The following is a 22,615-nucleotide window of genomic DNA, read 5'->3' as shown; positions in this document are numbered from 1 at the left end:
CGTGAAAGCCAATGTGTGAGCCACGGCTAGATGTATCCCACTAACAGGAGATATGACCACAAGGGACATGGCCACTAATATAGTAAAAGTGGACAGGCAACAATTGCACTGAGGTTATAAAAAAAAATTATCCCAGGGTATAATCTATTAAATCTTAAAAGTTCCTGCATTGCAGGGGGTTGGACTAGATGACCCCCAGGGTCCCTTCCAACTCCACAGTTCTCTGATTCTATGAGTCGGTTAGGCTGACACACCAAATAAGCTTTGCAGTGGAGTGGAGTTTTGAACCCAGGTCTCCCATAACTGCATTCTATTCTATTAACAACTGGCGGCCTAAAGGCACCACCTGCTAGTTGTTTTTCCGGGGTGTTTCCTTATATGCTCTGTAAGCTGGAAAAAAAAGTACTTTGACCTCTTGTTTATTCTAACTAGTTATGGCGCAGGTTCTTTTGGGTAGATGTAGGTGAAAAGCAATCATTATAATATATTTGAAAACTTGGTAAAATCTGGTGAAAAACCTACATCCCATCCTAAAAGGATTTCTGACATTCCCTTGAAGAAAGGCTTTGGGAGATTGTGGAATCTTTGGTCCCAGGTATCGTATTTTTGAGAATGCAGTGAAGAGAGGGATATATGCTCAGTCATCATCTAGAGCTGCAACTATTATGTAGCACACATGTGGCAAAGTATGAAGAGAGTTACAACTGGCATAAGGGCCACAACAGATGTATTGTCCTTATAAGAACGTATGTGTGTGTAGATTCAGGTAGGTAGCCATGTTGGTCTGATGCAGTCGAAATATACAGTCATACCTTGTGTTGCATTAGGTTCATCTTGCATCTTTTCAGCTTGCAAATACGGCAAACCCAGAAGTGTATACTTCTGGGTTTCGGCGTGAGTGTGCGCGCAGAAGCGCTCTATCACACTCTGTGCTTGTGCAGAAGCGCCACTCTAGTTGCAGACTTTTCGGGGTGCGAACGGCACCCTGGAACGGATCGTGTCCGTAACTAGAGGTACCACTGTATTAAAAATTGTCCAGTAGCACCTTTGAGACCAACTAAGTTTGTTCTTGGTATAAGCTTTCGTGTGTGTGTGTGTGTGCGTGTTCTATGCCTGCCTGCCTGCCCAATTCACATAGGATGTTTGTCTGCTGTGGAGGAAAAAAATCATCCCTTCAAAATCAGCTCTAAGAGGCTAGTCCTTCAATAGCGGCGTTGGTGAGCTGAAAAGAAACAAGCTGTTTACCTGCTGAAGCATGAGTGCCTGCTGCTGCTGGAGCAGGACCTGAAGTTGCTGCGGAGTTAGCACTTGCTGCTGGAGGATCTGCTGCATTTGCTGGGGAGTGATAACTTGAGGTGTCATCATAGCCACTGACACTGGAACCTAAAGAATTGGGAAGGTGTAAACAAACAAGCAACTCAATATGTTGTTCATCATGGTGGTGGTTGTTGTTTTAAGATAATAAGCACCTCTCTCTTTTCACTCCAAACATTCAAGATCATTCCTCTGGTTCACTTAAGTGACCCATCTTTTACTTCCCAACACCTTGGTTATAATTTAATCTTGACTTGTTTAGTTCACAGAAATAATTTTTAAAAAGCATTAACTGATTACACCTTCTAGATACGTTTCTCTGCCCCCCACCCCCACCCAGTGCGTTATTTTGCAATGGAATTATTTCCAAGAAAACTGAACTATTCATTTGTGTACCTTCCAGAGGCAGCCATCAATTCTAACAAATTTTTGCATTAATTAATAAGTAAGACCCTTCAAACGCAACCACCGGGGAGCCTGAACTTAATGATTTGAAGCAAATGAACGCCATCTCGGCAATATCGAAAACCGCACCTTGTTCCCAAGCAATTTTAGCAGTGGAGTTCCTACAGTGATGTCTCTACCATTCCATATTCACCCAGCATACAGATGGCTTCAATTCTTTCGTATTATGTGAGATACCATTAAAAGCCGCTTTCCATGACATTTCAGTGACAAACAGCTACAGTGATGAACTTGATAGCATTTCATATTTGCAACTGTTAACACGTTTCTGCACGGGCATCTTTGCAAGGAACCTGTACACTGTATCTGAAAGGATGATGTCTTGTTCAGATAAAACACTGACATTAAAATGACAGGCTGTCTTGGCCAAGGTTACACAAATTGTATTCAAGCGGATACCTAATGACAATGCTTTGAATTCTGCAAGCTTTCTAGAATGTAATTTAGCTATTCAAAATAATCACTGCACTTGTGTTTAATTTGCAGACTACATGAGAACCATTTTGTCAGTTCCGGTAATGCAACAAGACTATTTCGCTAGAAATCTCACCAGAAAAAAAGAGAGCAAGCAAGCAAGAGAGAGAAAGATGGGGGGAAGATACAGAACTCACATGACTTTGAATAGTAATATTTAAGCACCTTACTTTTCTTTAGTTTCAGTTCAAACAGATGACAGCAGAAAACTAAAAGCGGTAAAGGATATAGTTTGTTAAAAAGGATCTGCTGTCATCTCATGTATTACAATAAAAGGTAATAACATGTTTTGAACATTTTTATGCACCATGTTTTAAAAAAAATCAGCAGACAATAGCTGATCAGGAGATAAAAGGATTTAAAAAAATATTTCAGGGGAGTAGTAAGCAAGAAAGAGACGCAGTATTAATTTTATGTAACATAATGTCTTAATATGCAGTTTATCTTGACTTTTTCACATGATTTGTCCTGTCATTTGCATAGCAAATTCTCATTCCTAATTTCACAGTCATTATGCACTGATGTCCTGATTTCTCAGCACCACTAATTTTGATGAACTAAAAATGGTTCCTGAAGGTCAGATTCATGTATAGTGAACACCCTCCGATGTTGTTGTGTAGGTTTACACAAGTGTCAGAGACGGTTCTTGTAACGTTAGGACTAGAAATCCACACCAAGAGTTCCCAGCAGCATTACCATTCTGAATTTGCACTGTGCTGCATGTCAGGATAACCTAAAGCAATTGAGAACCCAGTTCAAGACACAGCAGCTCCCTTAGCACTGATATGCCTAAAGATCTGAAGAAGCATAGAATAGTAAGAGTTACTTGAATTTATCTGTGAGGCAAGCCTTAGTAAATACTAGACCAACGGTTGGGTCCTTCTGCTGTACAACCTTCTCAATTGTTATCTGCATTGTGCTTGCATTAGCAAAATAATATATGCCAGCTTGCAGATAAACCTACAAAATTTACTAACTTGCAGAAGTGTTTACTAGCCTGTGGAGGGCTGGGGGGGGGCTCTAACCCTCCTGCAACAGCTCACTGCATTCCATGATGCACATCAAAGAGTGTTCCCCCCCCCTCCTCTAGCAGCTGGTTTGGTTTAGATGCTGAGCACAGAGGAGCTCTATTCTGCCAGCCTGCTCACTCGCCTGCATGGAATCCCTTGACATCTACGGCTACCAGGCTAGTGCCTTAATACAAGAGTGTGCCTTCCCATGAGTTCACGTGTGGCACTGCCTTGCGGAAGCACAGTATAGCTGGAACATATATTGGCTACAGCATAATTCCCTGGGAAGTTAATTCCAGACTCCCACAGGCACAGCCCTCCCACGGAAGGGTAAACACCAGTAGCAAATCCTGAAAGGCAAACACTAGTTTGCCCTAGGGAACTCTTCCAACTCTACAGTTCTATGAAAAATGCAGTATCAGCATGGAAGAATCGTATGTAATTTCGCCCCAAGACAGTAAAACAATGTTATACTTTGATAATACCTATAAGCCATGATCTGCCTTCATCAAGTCATAGAATTGTAAAGTTGTGGCTCCCTTCCAATATGTAGGAATCTTCCAATTTTCCCTATAACGCAGGAATCTTTTGCCCAACATGAGGCTTAAACCCACAACCCTGAGATTTAGAGTATCATGCTGTACTGAGAGCTGGTGGAACATGGGGGATAAAAAAAACTAAGCTGTGAACAATGAAAGCCCCAATTTGTATTTCATGCCTGCCATGAACTGGAGTGGGGCTGGACACCACCAGGCACCTGTTGGGAGCTGCACATACAGCCCCCAGAGCTTCCTGGCCCTCCTTATCCACCACAGGGCTGGCGTTGCCATGCAGCAGAGTGAAGCAGTTCACATCAGGTGCACCATGATCAGGTGGATAGATGAACATAGGAACCGGCCCAAGTTTGGTGGAGGGATGGGGAGAGGCAGACTGCCATTTGGGTTTGGGTTCAGACAGCTAGAAATTGGCACTCCTTCTCCTTACTTGTCTCCATATCCTTTTGGGCAGCGGTGCAGAAGGACAAGGGAAGATAACACGACGGAGGTGCCCATATTGATAGTCAGAAGGAGGCGGTCCCACTTTGGGAGGAAGGGTGTTGAGAGTATTTGGTCCAAGGGTACCTTGAAATCTGGATACTACACAGTCCTTAACTCTAGCCTTCCTCTACTCTCTCCTGGGAAACCACATTTTTTTACCTTCAACAATTTTGTCTACTGAATGCCAAACATGGATCAACATTTATTATACAGTATTAATCAGGAAAGCTGCAACCCAAATCTTGCTTCACGAACTCAAGACAGTAACGTAGGTAAAGTTTTAAATAAAGAAGTTCAAATGGAGCAGAAACTATTGTGGTGTATGTGCGCAACAGCCAGAGATTTATGGATAGCTATTCGGCTTCTCAACTTCGAATGTCCTGTCCAACTTCTTCATGTAACTAGTCCCTAGTAATACTAGGCTTTAAAGGGCTGCTGCAGCATGGATAGGCTATTATAGCCCACACTTTATTACCCATTACTACCGAGGTCATTAGCAGCAAGAGTGATTGTACTGGTCTTAACCTATTGATCATTGTAACTACTATCATTTAATCCTGTGTTGAATGTCTGGAAAGCTGCTAAAGGCACACAAGAGAGAGTGCTCTAGCACTAAGAAATATAGTCAAAGCTTGGAAATTACACTTTGATTCATAAAAACTAGCCAGTGGTTTAAATCAATAGTATTTAAAACAGTCATGTAAGTTCTTAACTACAGTCTCTAATATTTATTGGTCCCTGTTTGAGTGTATTCCGTCAAAACTGTACTTATTTTAGAGACTATGCAGTATATCACACATTGCATCACAGTGAAATAAGAAACCTCTGTCTGCTCTTGATGTTAAAGTAACAGGACTTCAGTCCCGAGTGGCTGAAATTCGAAGATACCTTTTGCAAATGGCAAATGCTTAGAAAACATCCTAGTTTAAATAAGGCCCACTTTAAATGAAAGGAAGAATGAGATCTCATCACTTGAAAACACCTCTGAAAGGCACCGATCCACAAACTATTTCCTGATCAAAATTTTCTTTATTATGAGTACTCCGGAATAAACTAATTGTGATGTACATTAAACTGAGTGTGTTTTATGCCTTTTATCAATCATAAAAGGCACTTTCACATAAAAAAACAAATGAGTACAATAGAATTAGCTTACTTCTTCAGGGGGGTGGAAATATAAATAGGATGTTTGGATTGCAACCGTGTACACATTTACTTGGGAGAAAGTGTCAATGGAACTTACTTCAAATAAATCTTGCACCATTAGTGTGCTAGCTTTGCCCTAGAAAACCACCCTCAATTCATGGCCCTATTTAATGACTTTGGTTTATTTAGCAAACTACATGCAATCCTGTTGACAGATACTCACAGGGTGTGGTTAGGTACCCAGCTGCATTTAGAGTTGGCAGTGAATGAAAAATACAGCTGCTGCCCAGCTATTATAATTCTACTATTATAGACCTGCTGACATTCTAATACCATCAACGGCAAATATGCCTTTAAATAAACCAGTTGGTTCCAGGTTTATTTTTATTTTCCCAATCCATGCCTACATTTTTCTTGAGATTTCCACCCGCTATATTTGCCCACTTCACTTCCCCCCTGAAAAATATTCCATTATTTTAGTCTTAAATTTTGCCCGAGTTCATCTTCAGGATAACAATCGTAAGACTACTAGTGATGTGGCACTTTCCCACTGACAGATGTAAATGAACCATCATCTAAAATTTCACCTCTTCAATTAGACTGAATGCTAAATAAAGGGTTTTTGCCAGTCCATAAACACATCAATTACTATTTTATTTTTCTTCAATTTAAAGAAGAAATCGTCATCACTCCCTGACTTTAAAAAGAAAATATTTTTCAAGTTTCATGATTTATCCTAAAATACTATAACAATGCACAATTAATCTTGCAAACTTAAATTCAGAAATGTGTTTCAAATGGCATCTTGATTTCTTGTCTGAGAATTGATTTTCGTGAAATGTATGTAAAATAAGCAACTGTGTGTAACCAAGAAAAGAAAAATTCAACTGTACCAACTTTGCAAGGGCAGTGTCAACAGAATTAAGGTTACCCTCTACTAATATATATGCAGGTTTGTAATTATTATAATTAGTGTGAATGAAGCATTCAGAATGATGCTCAAAACATTTTGTTGCAGTACTGTGTAGGTTTTCACTAAATCACATTACCCGTATCTCACCCAGGACAGAACATTTCTGACACAATATTTCAGGTCTTTGAAACAAAAACAATTAAAAAGAAAAAGAAACTTCAGGGTGCTGGAACCATTCATGTGGAAACCATGATTCTGTTTCACTATGCAAAAGAGAATTTCACTTTTAAGACTTCCCTGTTTTCGCCCATAACACTGTACAGAACATTACGACAGGTACTGTTTATTATATTAATGTAAAACCAGCTAAGTAGTCAGTCATTAGCATAACTGTTCTCTCCTCAACAATACAACCTCCTATTAAAAAGGGGAAGAGAAAAGAGAGAGAGAGAGGAAGAAGCTCTTTACAATTCAATTAGCATTTTATTTTTTATCATTTTGTTTATTGCATTTCACCAAGAGTAGGAGTTTGACCAGACATACACAATTGAGCATAATAGATTCGCCTGACTTGGTAAATAATTTCGGGCTTCCCACCACGTTAACCCTTCTTTACCAACTGTGAGACAGACAGAAAGGAAGAAAGAAACATGAAGATTTGGTATTTGTTTAAAATATGAAACCTTGCTGCAACCTGGTCCTACCTGCCAATTCTCATGCATACCAAGCACCCTAATTGCTGAAGCTATAATACATACTCATTTAATTTGCATACAAATATAAAGTTTGCATAAATTAAGTATCTTCTACTTTAACAGGAGTGCTACAGTGGAATCTATAAAGCAAAGCTACCCTTAGTTTAGGCGCGGGGGGGGGGGGGCAGTAGCGGAAGGAAAAGAACCATTAAACATTTGCTATTTCTCAAACCTAACCTGCTTAATAAGGACATACTACACATTACTAAAACTAATTGTGTGTGCGTGTGTGTGCGTGCGCAAATTGCTCTGTTTCTTTTCAGTTTAGCTTTTAAAGAAAACCTCCGATGAGATCAATATTGATTTATAAATTCTTAAGCCTATCTACATACAGTCAAGAGGATACAACACCTTGCCTGTTATTTTTTAAAACATTTGTACGTTGTGAGATTTTAATAATACAAGGCTGAGAACGTCAATACAGAGAAATTTAAGCACATATTATTTTCTTCTGCAGCAGGTACTGGAAAGTGCAAAATCAGCACCACCAGAATCATTTGCAGCACTAGCCTGTGGCTTTGCTTTCTGCTGCTTCTCTTTTAAGAGTTAAAAATGTGGTTCTATTTTTTCTTCTGGGTTTGGGGAGTGGATGGGTTGGGGGAAGGGGGTATACGTGCAATGTGTACCGACTAATGTAATATTAATAAGCAATTAAAATATGGCGAACTTACTGAACCAGTTTACTCTTAATCACACACAAAGAAAGCAGTCAGATTATGACAAGATATATTCAGATTCTTGTTCTGCTAAACACTCATCTAGAGGGTGTCACTTTATTCAGAACTGCAGCCTTTACAATACTTGTAAAAGTTTATTTGCTTAAGTGTGCTGCATTTCACACCTATCACAGGTGCCCTCATTTGTGCATCAGAATCTAATTTACACTGCCTGTGCTGATCTGTAATGACAAAACATCAGATGCTCCTTTTACAATCTTGCTATTCGCTGCTTTACTTCTAATGAAGACACCTTCCAACCAGCAAGCTCTCTGCATGTTAAAGGTCAAAACACTTTCTTTAAAAAAAGATGCCTTGCAAAATGAAAGCAAACGGGGGAAACCCTAGAAGAAAACCTTCACATAAAGTGGTGTGACAATTAAGAGTAATTGTGCAAAATAAAAAGGCTACCTTTCCTAAAAACGTGTGAAAAAATAAGCTGCCACTACTGATACAGGTTATATTGGGGGGGGGGGTTTCAAAATTTAATGTATTCTCCCCTGTGTCATCTTGTTTTGTCAAGACATCAAATAGAATTGGAAAGTACAAAATAACAAGCCCTTGAGAAATCACAGAAGCCGACCTTTTTGATGTTGTTGGTTTACCTTGTTCTCAGTTATTTGAACAATGATGTTTTAGATTTAAGGGCAAGATAGAGCTTAAAAATTAGAACATGCTATCAGCTATTGTTGTTTCGGTGTCCTTAAGCTTTTCCTTTAGAAAAGGTAATATAACATCTTACCAAACCACTGAAAGGAACTCCACCTCAAAAACCTGCATAGAATAATTAGCAATAATGGATGCTTGTTCAACGTTCATTCAAATTTCTCCCTCACCCCATCAAATGCAATACGGACAAGAGAGGAAACTGCACTGGAAAGGTTAACAAAAACAGGCTACTTCATATAAGTACTTGATTCCTTTTTTTTTTAAAAAAAAAGACACATCAGGCAGCTTTGCAGATAATAAGTATGTTACACCCCCCCCCCAAAAAAAATCCTTCCTCTGCACATCAACTCTTGAAAACAGATAAATAAACATAGGGACAAAAAAAAGGGGGGGTGACACCTTATAAAAAAATAAAGGGCATTTCAAATGAATCCTGAGTTTCACAGCAAAGCTAATTTCCAGCAACACAGCCCTGCTTTCAGTAAAACAAACAAACTGCTTACAGCCGGCCAAGCTTCTCACCAAACACTATCAAGTTGAGACTGCGGGTGTCAGAACTTTCCCACAATCGAGCCAGACAGGTGTGGATGGGGGTGGATGAGGCGGCTGGGATTCCCCCTCTTTATCCTTTTATTTTCCCAAGCACAGTGGTTGGGGGTGTGTGTGAGAGATAAGATCACAATGCTTACCTATCAAGTAATAAACATTTCCTTGAAGAAAAACCAAGGTGTTTCTGCCAGCTAAAAAACAGCTGTTGATACTGTGCCTCTTTTCCTCTGCCTCTTTGCTCTATAAACCTTTAAGTTCAGCAAGACTTTCTTACCTCTGAAACGGACTAAGAGTTCGCAAGCATCTCCCCCAAAGTATCAGCCTGCTGCACTGTCAACAGCTACCCATTTATACTTCCAGCGCAATAAAAAGAACCAGAAATATAAGAGGAAGAAACCTGGGGTTTTCCCTATGCCTTTCTAGGTATACCAACAACTCCCAACAGCAGACTGCTCAAGAAGGTAAGGGAATTATTACATGAACATATTTGCTCTGTGTCTGTAACAGTTTAACATACCAATTTTGTCTGCAATATATAATCAATAGACTTCACTGTCAACATATACACACACGTTATCTATTTTGTTTTATTTGTGAACATACCTGAGGAAGCACAGCTGTGCATATTACCATCTGCAAGAATAATAACTAAAAACAAAACCTGGCCACTTTCCAGCAATTGTCTATTAAAACTGAATAATGGTGATGCCACAAGTTTCTATAAGGCTGCTTAATAATTTTCAGGAAGCCTTGGATTTCAGTGAGGAACAGAGACGACATACATAGGTGTGAGGGAGTACTAATTTATCTGTCCTGGCACAGATTATCTAAAATTTCCCTCTTTAAGATGTTCCCATTTTGAAAAACTGCAGGCAGAGTTCGCATCATGCTATCAGGCAGACAACTGTGTGAAAAGCTATAGAAAGTTATGATCTCATGTCAGTTTAATTGCATCACTCCGATGCTATTGTGCATGGCACCTCCTAATTCTCCTTATATCACAGGGGTGGGTGGGTATGTGTGTGTGTGTGTGTGTGAGAGAGAGAGAGAGAGAGAGAGAAGGGAGTAGAGTAGGGGGAATGTGTATTTTAAAAAAATAACCAAAACCAACAAATGGCGAACAAAACCTCAGAGAGAGAGAATAACTCCCTATCATAAGCTTTCTGATGATTTATGGTTTACTAACTCAGCAAGGTTACGCAACACTGCATGCCTTTTTAGATGCATTATTTGAGCCAGTTGAGATTTAATTAAGATCACAGCCTCCAAAATCCCTGTCAAATGAAAAATTCACAGAAGACAATGCACTATATATCCCCATGCAGATAGTCTCCTCTCCACGACTCTGGAATAACATAAGTTAATCCTTGTTTCTATGGTGGGAGACAAAAGTTGACTAATTTTGTTTTCTTTTGATGCTTGTGTTGTTTTCTGGTTTGTGTCATGAGATCATTCCTTAGTAATGGGGCAGAAGGGGGTGGGGGCAGTGGGAGTGAAAGAATGAGAGGGCAGTGGGAATTTGCAGAAATGTGTCCCAATACAGCAAGAGATATATCTTGACTTTCTAGCAGCTCTGCTGTGATGTCATCATGTTTTCACTTAATTAACCCCTGATGGTGCAGGCAGCATTTTATGGTACAAGTCCATTTCTGACAGTGTGCTGGCAATGGGCATATAGGCACTTAACTATGTTGTATTGGCAAATAAAAATCAACAAGAAAAATATCTGAAATGTTAAATCAGACAGATTATGTTATTTATTTCATTATTTACTAAAAGCATTCACAGCGCCCATCCCTTCACTGGAAGATCTCAGGGATGGAAATATACAACCAACAAAATGAAGTTAACAATATAAACTAATGCAATAGTTTAGGGGAAAGCAAAACAAACCAAAATACAGTAAAAAAAAGAGAAATCCACAATAAAATCGCAGATCCGTAAAACTATAAAAGCCAGTGGCAATCTCCTAATTTCAAACTTTCTAACCTGGGGCCCCTTCCCCAAGGCATGTCTCGATTTTATATGTTGAGAAGCATACAATGCTGAATGAGCTTCAAACCCCCTGATTAAAAGCATCACCTTCCCCCCCCCCCCCCCACTGGGATGCGTTTTTATCCCTAATAAGGTTTATCTGTGTAACAAATGCAGGCCTGGAATTTTTAAAGTGTTATTTTTAAATGGAGGCTCACAGGCAAAGAGTTTACCTCTTGCAGGCATATATTTCTATTTGCATTATCTTAATATCTTTTTGCTTATCTCAGGGTTTAAAAATGACAGGTGCTAGCAGTCTTTTGTTTGACAGGCCCCTACACAAATAACTGTCTTGCCTGAAAGGGCTAATGCACTACTAATGAACAATAAATCAGCTTTGATTATAAAGTGTCAGGCCAATCAGTTTTCAGTTCAGCTCTATCGCATCCTAGGCCAAATCAGCTATACTGTTTGGACAGGGTTTGTTTTCAGATTTACATCCTTATCAATGCAATTTTGGAGAGGACCGGGAAGGCAGTATGATTATTTAAAGCTGCCTAAAACAGAATGTTTATCTGTTTCTTGAAGGGAAGCTACAGTAGTAGAAGATCAGCATTGCTTCAAGAACAAATATCTCACATTGCTACAAGAATAAAAATGTATCACAAAGCGCTCATACGTTTAAGCCACCCATCTATACATGTATCTGCTCAGTGTGTGTGTGTGTATATATATATATATATATATATATATATATATATATATTCTGTTCAATCTGAACTCGAAGTGGGCAAGAAACGTAAGTGTATTTACATTAAATCTACTTAGAACCTGATCGTGAATAGCCCATATCACTAATCCTGCTGGAGCTGTTACATAAGATTACAAGGCACTTATGTGCATGCATTTATGTTTGTATCTTGCTATCTAGACACAGATTTTTTTAGATGTTTCAAAGATTTAGACCACTTTTTTAATATATATATATATATATATATATGTGACATTTCCATGTTTCCTACAAATACAGCAATTTATGCCACTTTAATAATTATACATCAACAGCACTTTAACTTTTTTCAGAAACAAATCTTATTCATTTAGAACAATCATTTCCTGCTCATGAAGCTTGCCTTCACTATTTTTTTAATGCACCATCTTCAGAACACTGCTATCTATTTCTAAAACAGCGCTTTACATTTAATTCCCCACTTTCTGCAAACTTTCCACAAAACAAATGCATATTTGACCTATTCAGCTCCTCTCCTCTCTCAACTATGTCAGGTATGAAAGAGTTAATCTCAAAGAGGAAGCATGTATGTGCACTTTGCTCTAAACTAACCACCCACTTCCTAACAGTTCCCTCCTCCCTACTACCACCACCCCTTAGAAAAATAATCTCATTTTGCAGAAAAATTCAGTACTGCAGGACTGACACTTAGCTTAGTTACAGTTAGATCCAGTTACACTTATTGCTTCAGAACACATTAATACCAGTCGGTGTAAAAAAGAAGAAGAAAGAAACACCTTCCCATACTTAATTTCACGTGGCAAATTGACTGGCAAGTAAAATCAAACACTTAACTGTGCCTGGCACAGCATTTCACAGATCTGTAGTTTTACCCCTTCCCTTTCTTTTTCCTTTTCACAAAATACTATGAAGACACCCAAGCCACAAACACTGCAAAGAATTCAGTAAAAGTAAAAGCAGAAGACAGCAATAGAGAAACAATAATATTTCTTTAGATTCTCTTAAAACATCTTCAGTAAACAATCACACAGCATTCTCTTAAATCTAACTCCTCGCTAAGCTTTGCACTTGCTACAAGAGAGCAGTACAGCAGTAAATAACAGAGCATGCATTGCTTTCGTTCCCCCCCCTTCAAAAAATGTTCCCAAATCTTTCCCAAACTTCTGGATATGGAGAAAAGCAGGCCTGCACACTGTCTCTTTCTCTACCCCACCCCAAAAAGTCTGTTTTTTTTTAAAGCACCTCCATAAAACTCTTGATCAAGAAGTTGGTAAATGACAGATTTCAAATGGAGACTCAAGTTTAAAAAAGAAAACGAAAGAGAGGGAGGGAGAGATAGGAAAACAGCCTTTGCAAAATTGAAGACCATTATTATAACTCTGCATAAAGTAAGGTTTTTTCTCTTAAGAAGAAAATCGTAAAATCAATCATATTGACAAACCTGCCAAACTCCATTTAGCTGCCACCACCACAAACAGAGTGCTGGGCCATGAAGCTTCTATTAAAGCCTTGTTGTACAGTCTCTAGCTTCCTCAGGTTACAGACAGATTGCACGCACAAGGGTGCTCCTGGGCTGACAAGATGCAAAACTACCCAATCAGCCACGCCCTTCTCCACCAATCACAACCAGCCTCTAAACATAATCAGTTCAAACACCCCTACACAATGGGCCTCCTCGCTCTCTCTCTCTCTTTTCTGACAGCAGGTGAAATAATGCTTTTGTGAAATAACGCTTTTGTCTCCAACGCAACTACAGTTAATTGCTGTTAACCCTTTGACCCGACTGTGTTTGTATCTGCACGCTAAAAAGCAGGGCAAAGAGCACACACTTACTCTGAATCAAAAGACCTCTTCCAAACTATTTCTCCCCCCCTCCACACACACACACACACACACACACCACCATCCGAAGCCAACCCCCACCTCACCTTCCCAAAACAAAAACAAAAAAACCAACCCCTATATTTACTAACAGAAAGCAGCTTACCAATCTAACCTTTAAAGAGCAAAATTTGTTCGGCAGAGGCTACATGACACTAGAGAGCAGCAAGCTAACGCAAGGCTTCACAACAATCAGCTCAAATTGGATAGGCCAGAAAGAGATAATTACATGCTGAGGGGGTGGGTGATTTTGTACTGCAAAACAGTCCTTCCGGGTGGGGATGTAACTTTTACACACTCTATGCAAAATTCTTACTGTTCTTTTACCAAACTCTTGTCTTTTGGAGTTTTTCTGCCTCGTGCAGATTATGTATGACAGGATTTGTATGTGCCTGTACGTGTATATTTTCTTTCTCGCACACAAACACAAATAGCTCTCCAACAAGAGTTTGCGCAAATTATCAATCTGCCCGGCCTATGTAGGGAACTGCAACCCACCCCTTCTAAACAAAGCAAAAGGAAATGAATCACATAGTAGGGAATGATAATATGTTAAAATGTGCTCACAAGACACAAATGTATCTGTTATATCCCGCAGATCAGTGTTTTCAAAATAAAAGAGTTTTATTAACCTGTTGTTAAGGGTGCCAAACAAATATTTCTGAACTTGGTAGCAGATGATGACTTGGTCTGTGCCGGGACATTTGCGATACTTGGTTTGATTATTCTGGGTAATTAATGCAGAACAATCACTCAATGTGTCAAATATCCAAGAAGAAAGAAATACTATTTTGCCTTAATCATTAATCCAACCCAAATGAAAATACTGGTCTCTCTTTTTTGTTTTTTATCCATGGAAACTATAACATAAATATATTTCCACTCAACCAAGGGCATTTAATACTAGATTGGTTCATTTCTTTTCAATGTTATCTACAAAGAAGGGCCAATCTGACTTTTAATATATATAATTGAAGAAACTGTGTGCAGTTTGCAGTTTTTCAGTTATTTCCTTAGCACATAACTGAAAAAATTAAATGGGCTAATTACCATTAGCAGTCACAATATGCATTATTTACAAAAGCCAAGAACACCAAACAACAAAAGGTGGGGGGCTGCTCACAAGACAAAGGATCCAGCTCACTGACAACTTGTGATCTTGTGATATGGATTGCTTTCTGTTGCTTGAAGTGTTTTTGTATTAGATAACAAATTAATGAAATGTTTTGTCCAGGTCACTAAAAAGTTGACCCCCGCAACCCCAGTTATGAATATTTACAAGATCTTAAATCTGCCAGAAGGAACCTCCATGAATGAGAAAGATCCTGGCTTTTAAATCAATAGGCACAAGTCAAAAGATAAATCTGGGTATCAAGAACATGGGAGCTGATTGTAAATATCACACAACCTTCTTTGCAAGCTGCACGTATTATTTAAACAAAAATTATAGAGAGAATAATGATGGGGGTTAAAGTGAAATAATAATACCTGTTTATTTTATATCCTTAGAGGCTGCAGGTGTTTGAGTGCCTAAAGGTGTTGGGAGGGGAAGGAGGGAGATGGAGGCTATTTAGTTAACGCTTTTCACAGTATTTCCACTTGCAGATCTCCGTTTTGCTACTCTGTGCTAACTGCCTCTTAGATTCATGATCATATAACTACCTTGTGGCAAACAAGCTAGCAGTATGCATTTTAAAATATTGTTCATACAGTATTCTTCATGGTAAAGTGCTCTGTAACTCTTCCTTACCACAACTTGATGTGATACAGCCTTTCAACTCCATGTTATTGATAAGAGAATGTAGTCCAAATTTCAGAATGTGGAAATGCGGTACAACACACCTCAATTTCAGGAGCAGAGGCTATTATTCTTCCTCTTGCACTATGTTGACCCACAAGGTTCACTAATCTACCTCACAGGACTGTTGTGAAGATAGAAATGGGGAAACCAAAAATGAAATTATACCTTAATGTCACAACTTATGTGCATTTAACTTGTGCACATTCAGCTTTGTGCATTCGACAAAAAAATAAGAAATAAATAAAAATATGGCAAAAAGAGGATGGACATCAAGGAAAAAAAGACTTTGGCAATCCCACCCACCGCTGCATTTGCACCACTGCAGTTTTGACTATGCTACACGATTTTAGCTTTATGCTCTATCCCTGGAACCGTTGTAAGTTGAGAGCCGCCTGTATATACACACAAAGGTCAGGACTACTGAATAACTGCAGCACAATTAGGACAGAATATGGGAATCAAGAATGAGAGCCTGAAAATGGAACAAACCACACATAAATGGAACTTTCCTCTTTGTACACACCACAGTCTCCTTGAACTGAAGAAGGGGAATTTCCAGCATACTTGCAATCTATACTTATTAGTGATGCTAAGAAATCTTAAACAGCATGGTCCCAATTTATCTAAGTGACCTCCTTCACCTTATTTTGTATCACAACACCTAAAATTCACCAAGGGGCCATCTTCCATTTTCATTTTTGACAGCCAAGTGGCTTTATTTCTTTACCCAGGTCTTTTTATTTCACAGAAAACCCATCTACATACACATGCACACAATGGGTATTTTAAGGCATTGGGGGGAAACTGCAGCGTTGAAAGGTCACTCCAGGTCTGCTTTGGGATCTCTGGATGCTGCAGTCCTGCATATGCACACAGAGAAGAGCAAGCTGGGGCTGAATCTAGAGTTTTCTGAAGAAGGAGGCTGGCTTGTTTGGTTCCAAGGTGGATTAGTTGGTTCGGGTGCTGTTTGCCTATTGTGGTGCTTGTAATGGTTGTCTATTGTGGTGCTTGTAATGGTTCCTGTGGCTCAATGTCCATTTATAGGGGGGGGGAAAGCGTTTCCACCCTTGCTTCAAATTATAACCCGTAAACTAATATTCTCTCTACATTGAAAATATAGTAACGAGCTCATCCACCACTTTCATCTTGTCCAGGATCAACTGACCATGACAGATATGGTTTTTATGTATAGACAAGGATTGTGGCACTCATGGTTTCTCTCTCCTCACCCACCACTGTCAAACCTATTACTTGGTCTCCATCATTCTCCACCTTCACTCACATATCCAGAGCTTTAAAACTTTTTTTACTGAACTTTAGTGGTTGAAAGTCAGTGATTCTAGTGAGGAGTGTGATATGGCTTTAGGAAGATGTGGGGAAGATACGTGGGGGGATTTCAGGAAAGGTAGGTCTACCATGGGATACAGTAACTAAGATGGAACTTCCATGTTCCAAGGCAGGGTACTTGTGAGTAAGCAAGTACAGGGGACAAACAACAGGGCATCTGCCCAGCTACCATTGGGAACAGAATGCTGCATGACAATGACGACAAATAATTGGTTTTGTTTGGGAGCAATGGTGCTTAATAAGGTATTTCCAAAGGTAGGGATAGCTATTGATTTCGGAGGGTATATATTATACACAGATACACAGACGCAGATCCCTCGACATTCTGGCGAGTCCCAACATACATCCTATTTCTAGTGCAATGTGGATTTCTTGTCGGTTTCTTTATTTTTTTCATTTTGCGTGTAGGAGGAATTGCCGTGTATATTTTTATTGCTTGGATTATTATAACCTGCTGTTTTGTCAGTACTATTTACAGGTTTATCCCAATAGAGTGTGAAATTAACATTCTCTAAAACTGGATCAGGTAAGCATTCATAATGCGGCACAGGCTCAGCTTCAAGTAGTCCATGTTTTATTGCCAACTGTCTACAATACAATTTCTGTAGCTTGATTATACCTTGACACAATCAGAATGCACAAAGGCAGCACATCCAGTGGTTTACATGATCCATGGTTTCCATATTTCTGACACAGACCTGATTCCAAAACCTTGGTAATGTGTTCTTATAATTATCTACAAGTGTGACATTATCCCCAGTTGTAAGAATTGTTGAAAATTAATGGAATTCAGCGATACTAAGTGATAAGAAAGACAACAACTATTTAGGAAGAGGGTGAGCCATTTGCTCTCCTTCCAAATCTTCAGGCAGAATTCATATAACTGAATACATAGTATAAATGACACATGGATTATAACATGCATGCACACATAAAATATGTATGCAGTACATAAACACATTTATTCATTTGATGACAGTTGTGGAACACTTAATAGTAATTTGGCAAGGCAATGAATCCTCATGCATCCAAATGGTGTTGGGGACATTCTAAATGTTTGGATAAGCCACAATTCAGATAATAGGTCACCTTATTTAGAGAGAGAGAGAGAGAGAGAGAGAGAGATTTGAAGCTACACAAGTTACCCAAATATAATTTAGATAATGAGAATATGAGTAACCTGGGTTCACAAACTGAGTTTTTCTGATGTTCCGGTAAATATTATTCATGTAAGACGGTAGTCATAATGAAAAAGGAATATGGTGAATTGATCAACATGAGATTTATTAATTTGCCTTTGCTCAATCTAGTTTTGCTTTTCAGCAAGAGACAGCAATGCAGGCTTGCATTAATGTAAACTACTCTGATTACTCTGATAGGGACCCAGGTGGCGCTGTGGGTTAAACCACAGAGTCTAGGGCTTGCTGATCAGAAGGTCGGCGGTTCAAATCCCTGCAACGGGGTGAGTTCCCGTTGCTCGGTCCCAGCTGCTGCCCACCTAGCAGTTCGAAAGCACATCAAAGTACAAGTAGATAAATAGGAACCGCTCTGGCGGGAAGGTAAACGGCGTTTCCGTGCGCTGCTCTGGTTCGCCAGAAGCAGCTTTGTCATGCTGGCCACATGACCCGGAAGCTGTCTGCGGACAAACGCTGGCTCCCTTGGCCTATAGAGCGAGATGAGCGCCGCAACCCCAGAGTCGGACACGACTGGACCTGATGGTCAGGGGCCCTTTACCTTTATTATGATTGGATGCTGAACAAGTTGGGGTCCTGTTCTCCACTAGGGTGGAGAGGAAGGGAGCATCTGTCCGGGACTCTCCTTATTTGCCTCTTAAAGTTATTCCACCTGTTATACAGCTGTAATGTAAAGCTGTCACTAGGACTGGGGGAGACCCATGAGAGAGTGCAGGATTAAGGCTTCTCCCACAGGGTTGGGAGCTTTAGGTGTGGAGTCAAGGACACACCTCTCTGTTACTCGCTGGATTTATTCCAGGACTGCAAGCCAGAGCAGAATCTTCTCCCATGTTGAGATTACAGAGATGGATCAAGAAAATAGCAGCATCAAAAAGGGAGGAAGGCATATAAGATTGGATGCTTTATTTGCACAAGGTTTAACATAACAACTGTGGCTCCATGGTCCATGAAGGATACAATGGGTGACAACATCAAACCATTCAGCCTACAGATGAGCACACCACAGGAATCTGCAGTATAAGTACAGATTTAAAATGTTTCTGTTTACAGTGGAAGGATGGAATTATTTCAGTGATTGCAAATGGTAGCATATATTGCTTCTGGAGGGTATTGTTTATTGATCTGTGTCTTCTTTTATCAAGGGATTTCATTTCTGGTGAAACAAGTCATAATGAAAACCCTAAAGAATAATATACTCTGTTCATCCTAAAGAGAAACCAAACAGATAGCTGTAATACAAGAATCCCCCTGCTACCTATCTATTTGCCTGGTTCTGTGGTTATAATTGACATGTCTGGTACTTCATCCGTGGGGCACTGAAGCAGTTAACTCCATATTAATTTTATTTGTGTCCACATTATGATAAAGTCATCATTAAAATAAGTGTGATGGGAGTTGTTGTTATTTATATGCAGTGCACATTTGGCTTAAAGGTGTCAGAGATTTTTCTTCTTTTTACTGCACAGCGGTTTACATTTCTCTTAATTTAATGCAACATTTTTATAATGGCAGTGTTACTGGTTAATTTATATATGCACCAGCAGGAAGTGTCAACATTCAGGTGAGTGATGAAGATGATAGCACAAGAGCTCTGGAAGAAGCTTCAGAAAAAATTATTGTTTTTCTCAAAGCATACAGTTATTAATAATGAATCAAATAAATACAATTTTATATATAATTGCACCTGACATCTTTTTATAAATAACGATTGGAACATTTTTGCCCTATCTTTTGTATTTGACTGATCTTAATTAACTGCTTTCTTCTTGCTTAATAAATTGTAACTTTAGTTTCCATCAGAAAGAAAAATTGATGCATTTTTATACCAAGAGGTTCTGATCCAACGATTTGCTGTAGGAAGAAAATTATTTCATGCATGCTTGAACTGAATGCAGTCAGTTACATATAAATGTGGTAGCATTTTTATCATATAGAAGGATGAGTCTAATTGCTATGATGAAATCACGATCAGTGCTGGCATTAGGCAGTGTGGTGACCTAGGTGAAGGATTAAAATTGTGCACTGCCACACAAAAGGAACTTCTCAGCCAGGTTACCTCACCTCATCCACCTCATAAAGCCATGAGGCTCTTGAAGCTCCAGAAGGCATCCACCCTCACAAGCTGACACCTAGGAATGTCATAGTAATCCACAAGAATTGATTTCTGATGTGGAGTACCGTACTGTTGTTCCTCTGGTACACAATTATACTGAGCTTTCCTTATGTTCCGATTCTATCTCATTTATTTCGAGCCAGAAAAGAAATTGGCAGCTAGATGCAAACTTCAGCAAAACTAGTCAGAGAGGATGAAAAGAAAGAAGGGGTAGAACGTGCATCTGAGCTCTGACACTGTAGGAAACCCTGACCCCAAGTCGTCACAGTATTGTCAGCACAACACTCCCCTCAAATGGGATGTGCATTCTGATGTGCATCCCCATCCACACCCATGCAGCTAGTCAACACAGGTGCACTAGCCCACCAATATAATGCACATTGGTTTGTGCAGCTGCTTTTTCAGCACCCCAAACCCTCAGCCACATAAACTCTTTGGGAAAGTGAGCATAAATGAGCCACTCCACTGATGTCCGGTGGAAAGGGTGCTCCTGAATAGTCTAATGACTGCTTAAGAGCATCAGAAACCTCTTTTGAGGGGGGAAAGGCACAGGTTCCATGCACACCCAGCCTTCCACAAATACCATTCCTCAGCTCTCCCTGTCTCCTGGGTGTCTTACGTCCCTCTGTATTTCTAGGGCTAGCCATGGCCCTATGATGATGATGATCATCATCATCATCTGCTGCTGACCTACCCACACTTTACAGCCTTTTCTAAGTTTGCGGGGGCATCTTGCCTATTGACTACCGGTACTTACTGCAATTCTTTCTCTTTGAATCTCATCTGACCTCTCTCTTTCCCTGTATGGTTCCAGAAATCCAGAAGGATGGCCACCACCGCAGTTATGGGAATCTGTTGATAATCTCAGCATGGGCGTAGCCAGGATTTATTTTAGAGGGGGCAGGCTGTATGTTAAGGGGCAGAACCGAGTTATCTGTGACGCAATTTGTCAGTTAGTTAAGTATTTTTATTTATTTACTTGATTTGGGGGCGGGGTGGATAAGTTGCCCTCCTGCCATGCCCATGAATCTCAGCCCCAGCCAGAGTTTCTCAAAGCTATCCTCTTTTAAAGAATGGCAAGAAATTTCACACAATCCATTAATATGTCTAGGCAGGTCAATATTTCTATCCTTCAATTTCCAGGCCTTGCGGCCAGCATGACTAAACCGCTTCTGGCACAACAGAACACTGTGACGGAAACCAGAGAGCATGCCGTTTACCTTTCCGCTGCAATGGTACCTATTTATCTACCGTACTTGTACGGGCATGCTTTCAAACTGCTAGGTTGGCAGGAGCTGGGACAGAGCAACGGGAGCTCACTCCGTAGTAGGGATTCGAACCGCTAACCTTCTGATCGGCAACCACAAGAGGCTCAGTGGTTTAGACCACAGCAATGCTGCCCCCTCTTCTAAAGTCATATGTTAGGAGAACAAGGAGGGAGACTTGCTTTTTCCATGTGTTTTTGCAATCCCCCTCACCCCCTTCCTTAAATCCCAATTGCAATGTGCTATAAAATGGAAATGATAGGAGGACAGACAGAATTGGAAATGATTTCTGTGAAGAATTACAGGTGCTGTGAAGAGGGTGAAATGTCTCTCATCGTGCCCATAGCCAGGGGTAGGTGGGGGTCCTTTCCCTGATCCTTCCAATCAGTCTCTCAGTCTGACCTTCCTAACAGGGTTGTTGTGAGGATAAAATGGGGAGGAACATGTATGAGTTCCTTGAGTTCCTTGGAGCACAGGTGGGATATATATATATATATGACGAATCTGTGTACAGGGGGGAGGTTCAAAAGGTATCCATATGGTGCTCAGAGAACAATCTGCACCTAAACATTGGCAAGACAAAGGAGATGGTGTTGGACTTTCGGAGGAAGAGAGGGGAGCTAGCCCCGTTGTATATCTCGGGGGGGGGGGGGCTGTGTGGAGAGTGCCTCTTCCTTTAAATTCCTGGGAGTCCATCTTAGTGAAGACCTAACTTAGAAGATCAATACAGCCCAGGAAGGCCCAACAGAGACTTCATTTCCTTAGGGTCTTGTGAAAGAACTATGTTAGACAACAACTGATGATTTCCTTATATCGGTCCACGATAGACAGTGTTCTCTCATACTGTATTACGGTGTGGTATGCTGGTTTGACAGCCATGGACAGAAAGTCCCTACAGAGGGTAGTGAAGACAGCCCACGAGATCATGGGCTGTCCCCTGAGTCCGCTAGATGTCATCGCAGGAGACTATTGCCTCAGAAGAGTGAGGAACATTCTCAGGGAGGAATCACACCCTGGCCAGCACCTTTTCAATCTCCTGTCCTCGGGCAGGAGATATAGAAGCATGATAAGCTGCACCAACAGGTTAAAGAACAGTTTCTACCTGTGGACCGTGAGGCTGCTGAATGGAAGACAGCAACACTGCAGCTGACGTTCAGGATTGGTGGCTGTACGACAGCACACAGAGTGTAACAAGCACTGAGAGAGATTGGGGGGGGGGGCTCCTTTAATCTCACTGTAAAC

At 40.2% G+C, this 22,615-nt stretch overlaps 1 protein-coding gene across 44 annotated transcripts in view; it reads right to left on the bottom strand.

Annotated features, from left to right (window-relative positions):
* FOXP1 (forkhead box P1) overlaps nucleotides 1-22,615 on the bottom strand; it is a 544,444-nt gene that overhangs the window by 117,432 nt on the left and 404,397 nt on the right. For 40 of the 44 annotated variants that reach the window (XM_060271340.2, XM_088662398.1, XM_088662407.1 and 37 more), the window contains one exon: nucleotides 1,246-1,383. In XM_060271340.2, coding sequence (XP_060127323.1) covers nucleotides 1,246-1,383 — 138 coding nt within the window. Of the gene's footprint in view, nucleotides 1-1,245; nucleotides 1,384-13,214; nucleotides 13,471-22,615 lie in introns of those variants that run through there. The other 4 variants (XM_035106662.3, XM_088662412.1, XM_088662416.1 and 1 more) reach the window with 4 other exon arrangements.

This window comes from Zootoca vivipara, chromosome 2, assembly GCF_965207765.1.
Source record: "Zootoca vivipara chromosome 2, rZooViv2.hap1.1, whole genome shotgun sequence".
NCBI lineage: Eukaryota > Metazoa > Chordata > Lepidosauria > Squamata > Lacertidae > Zootoca > Zootoca vivipara.
The sequence above is the reverse complement of the archived record's forward strand: the minus strand, read 5'-3'. Positions and strand labels throughout refer to the sequence as shown.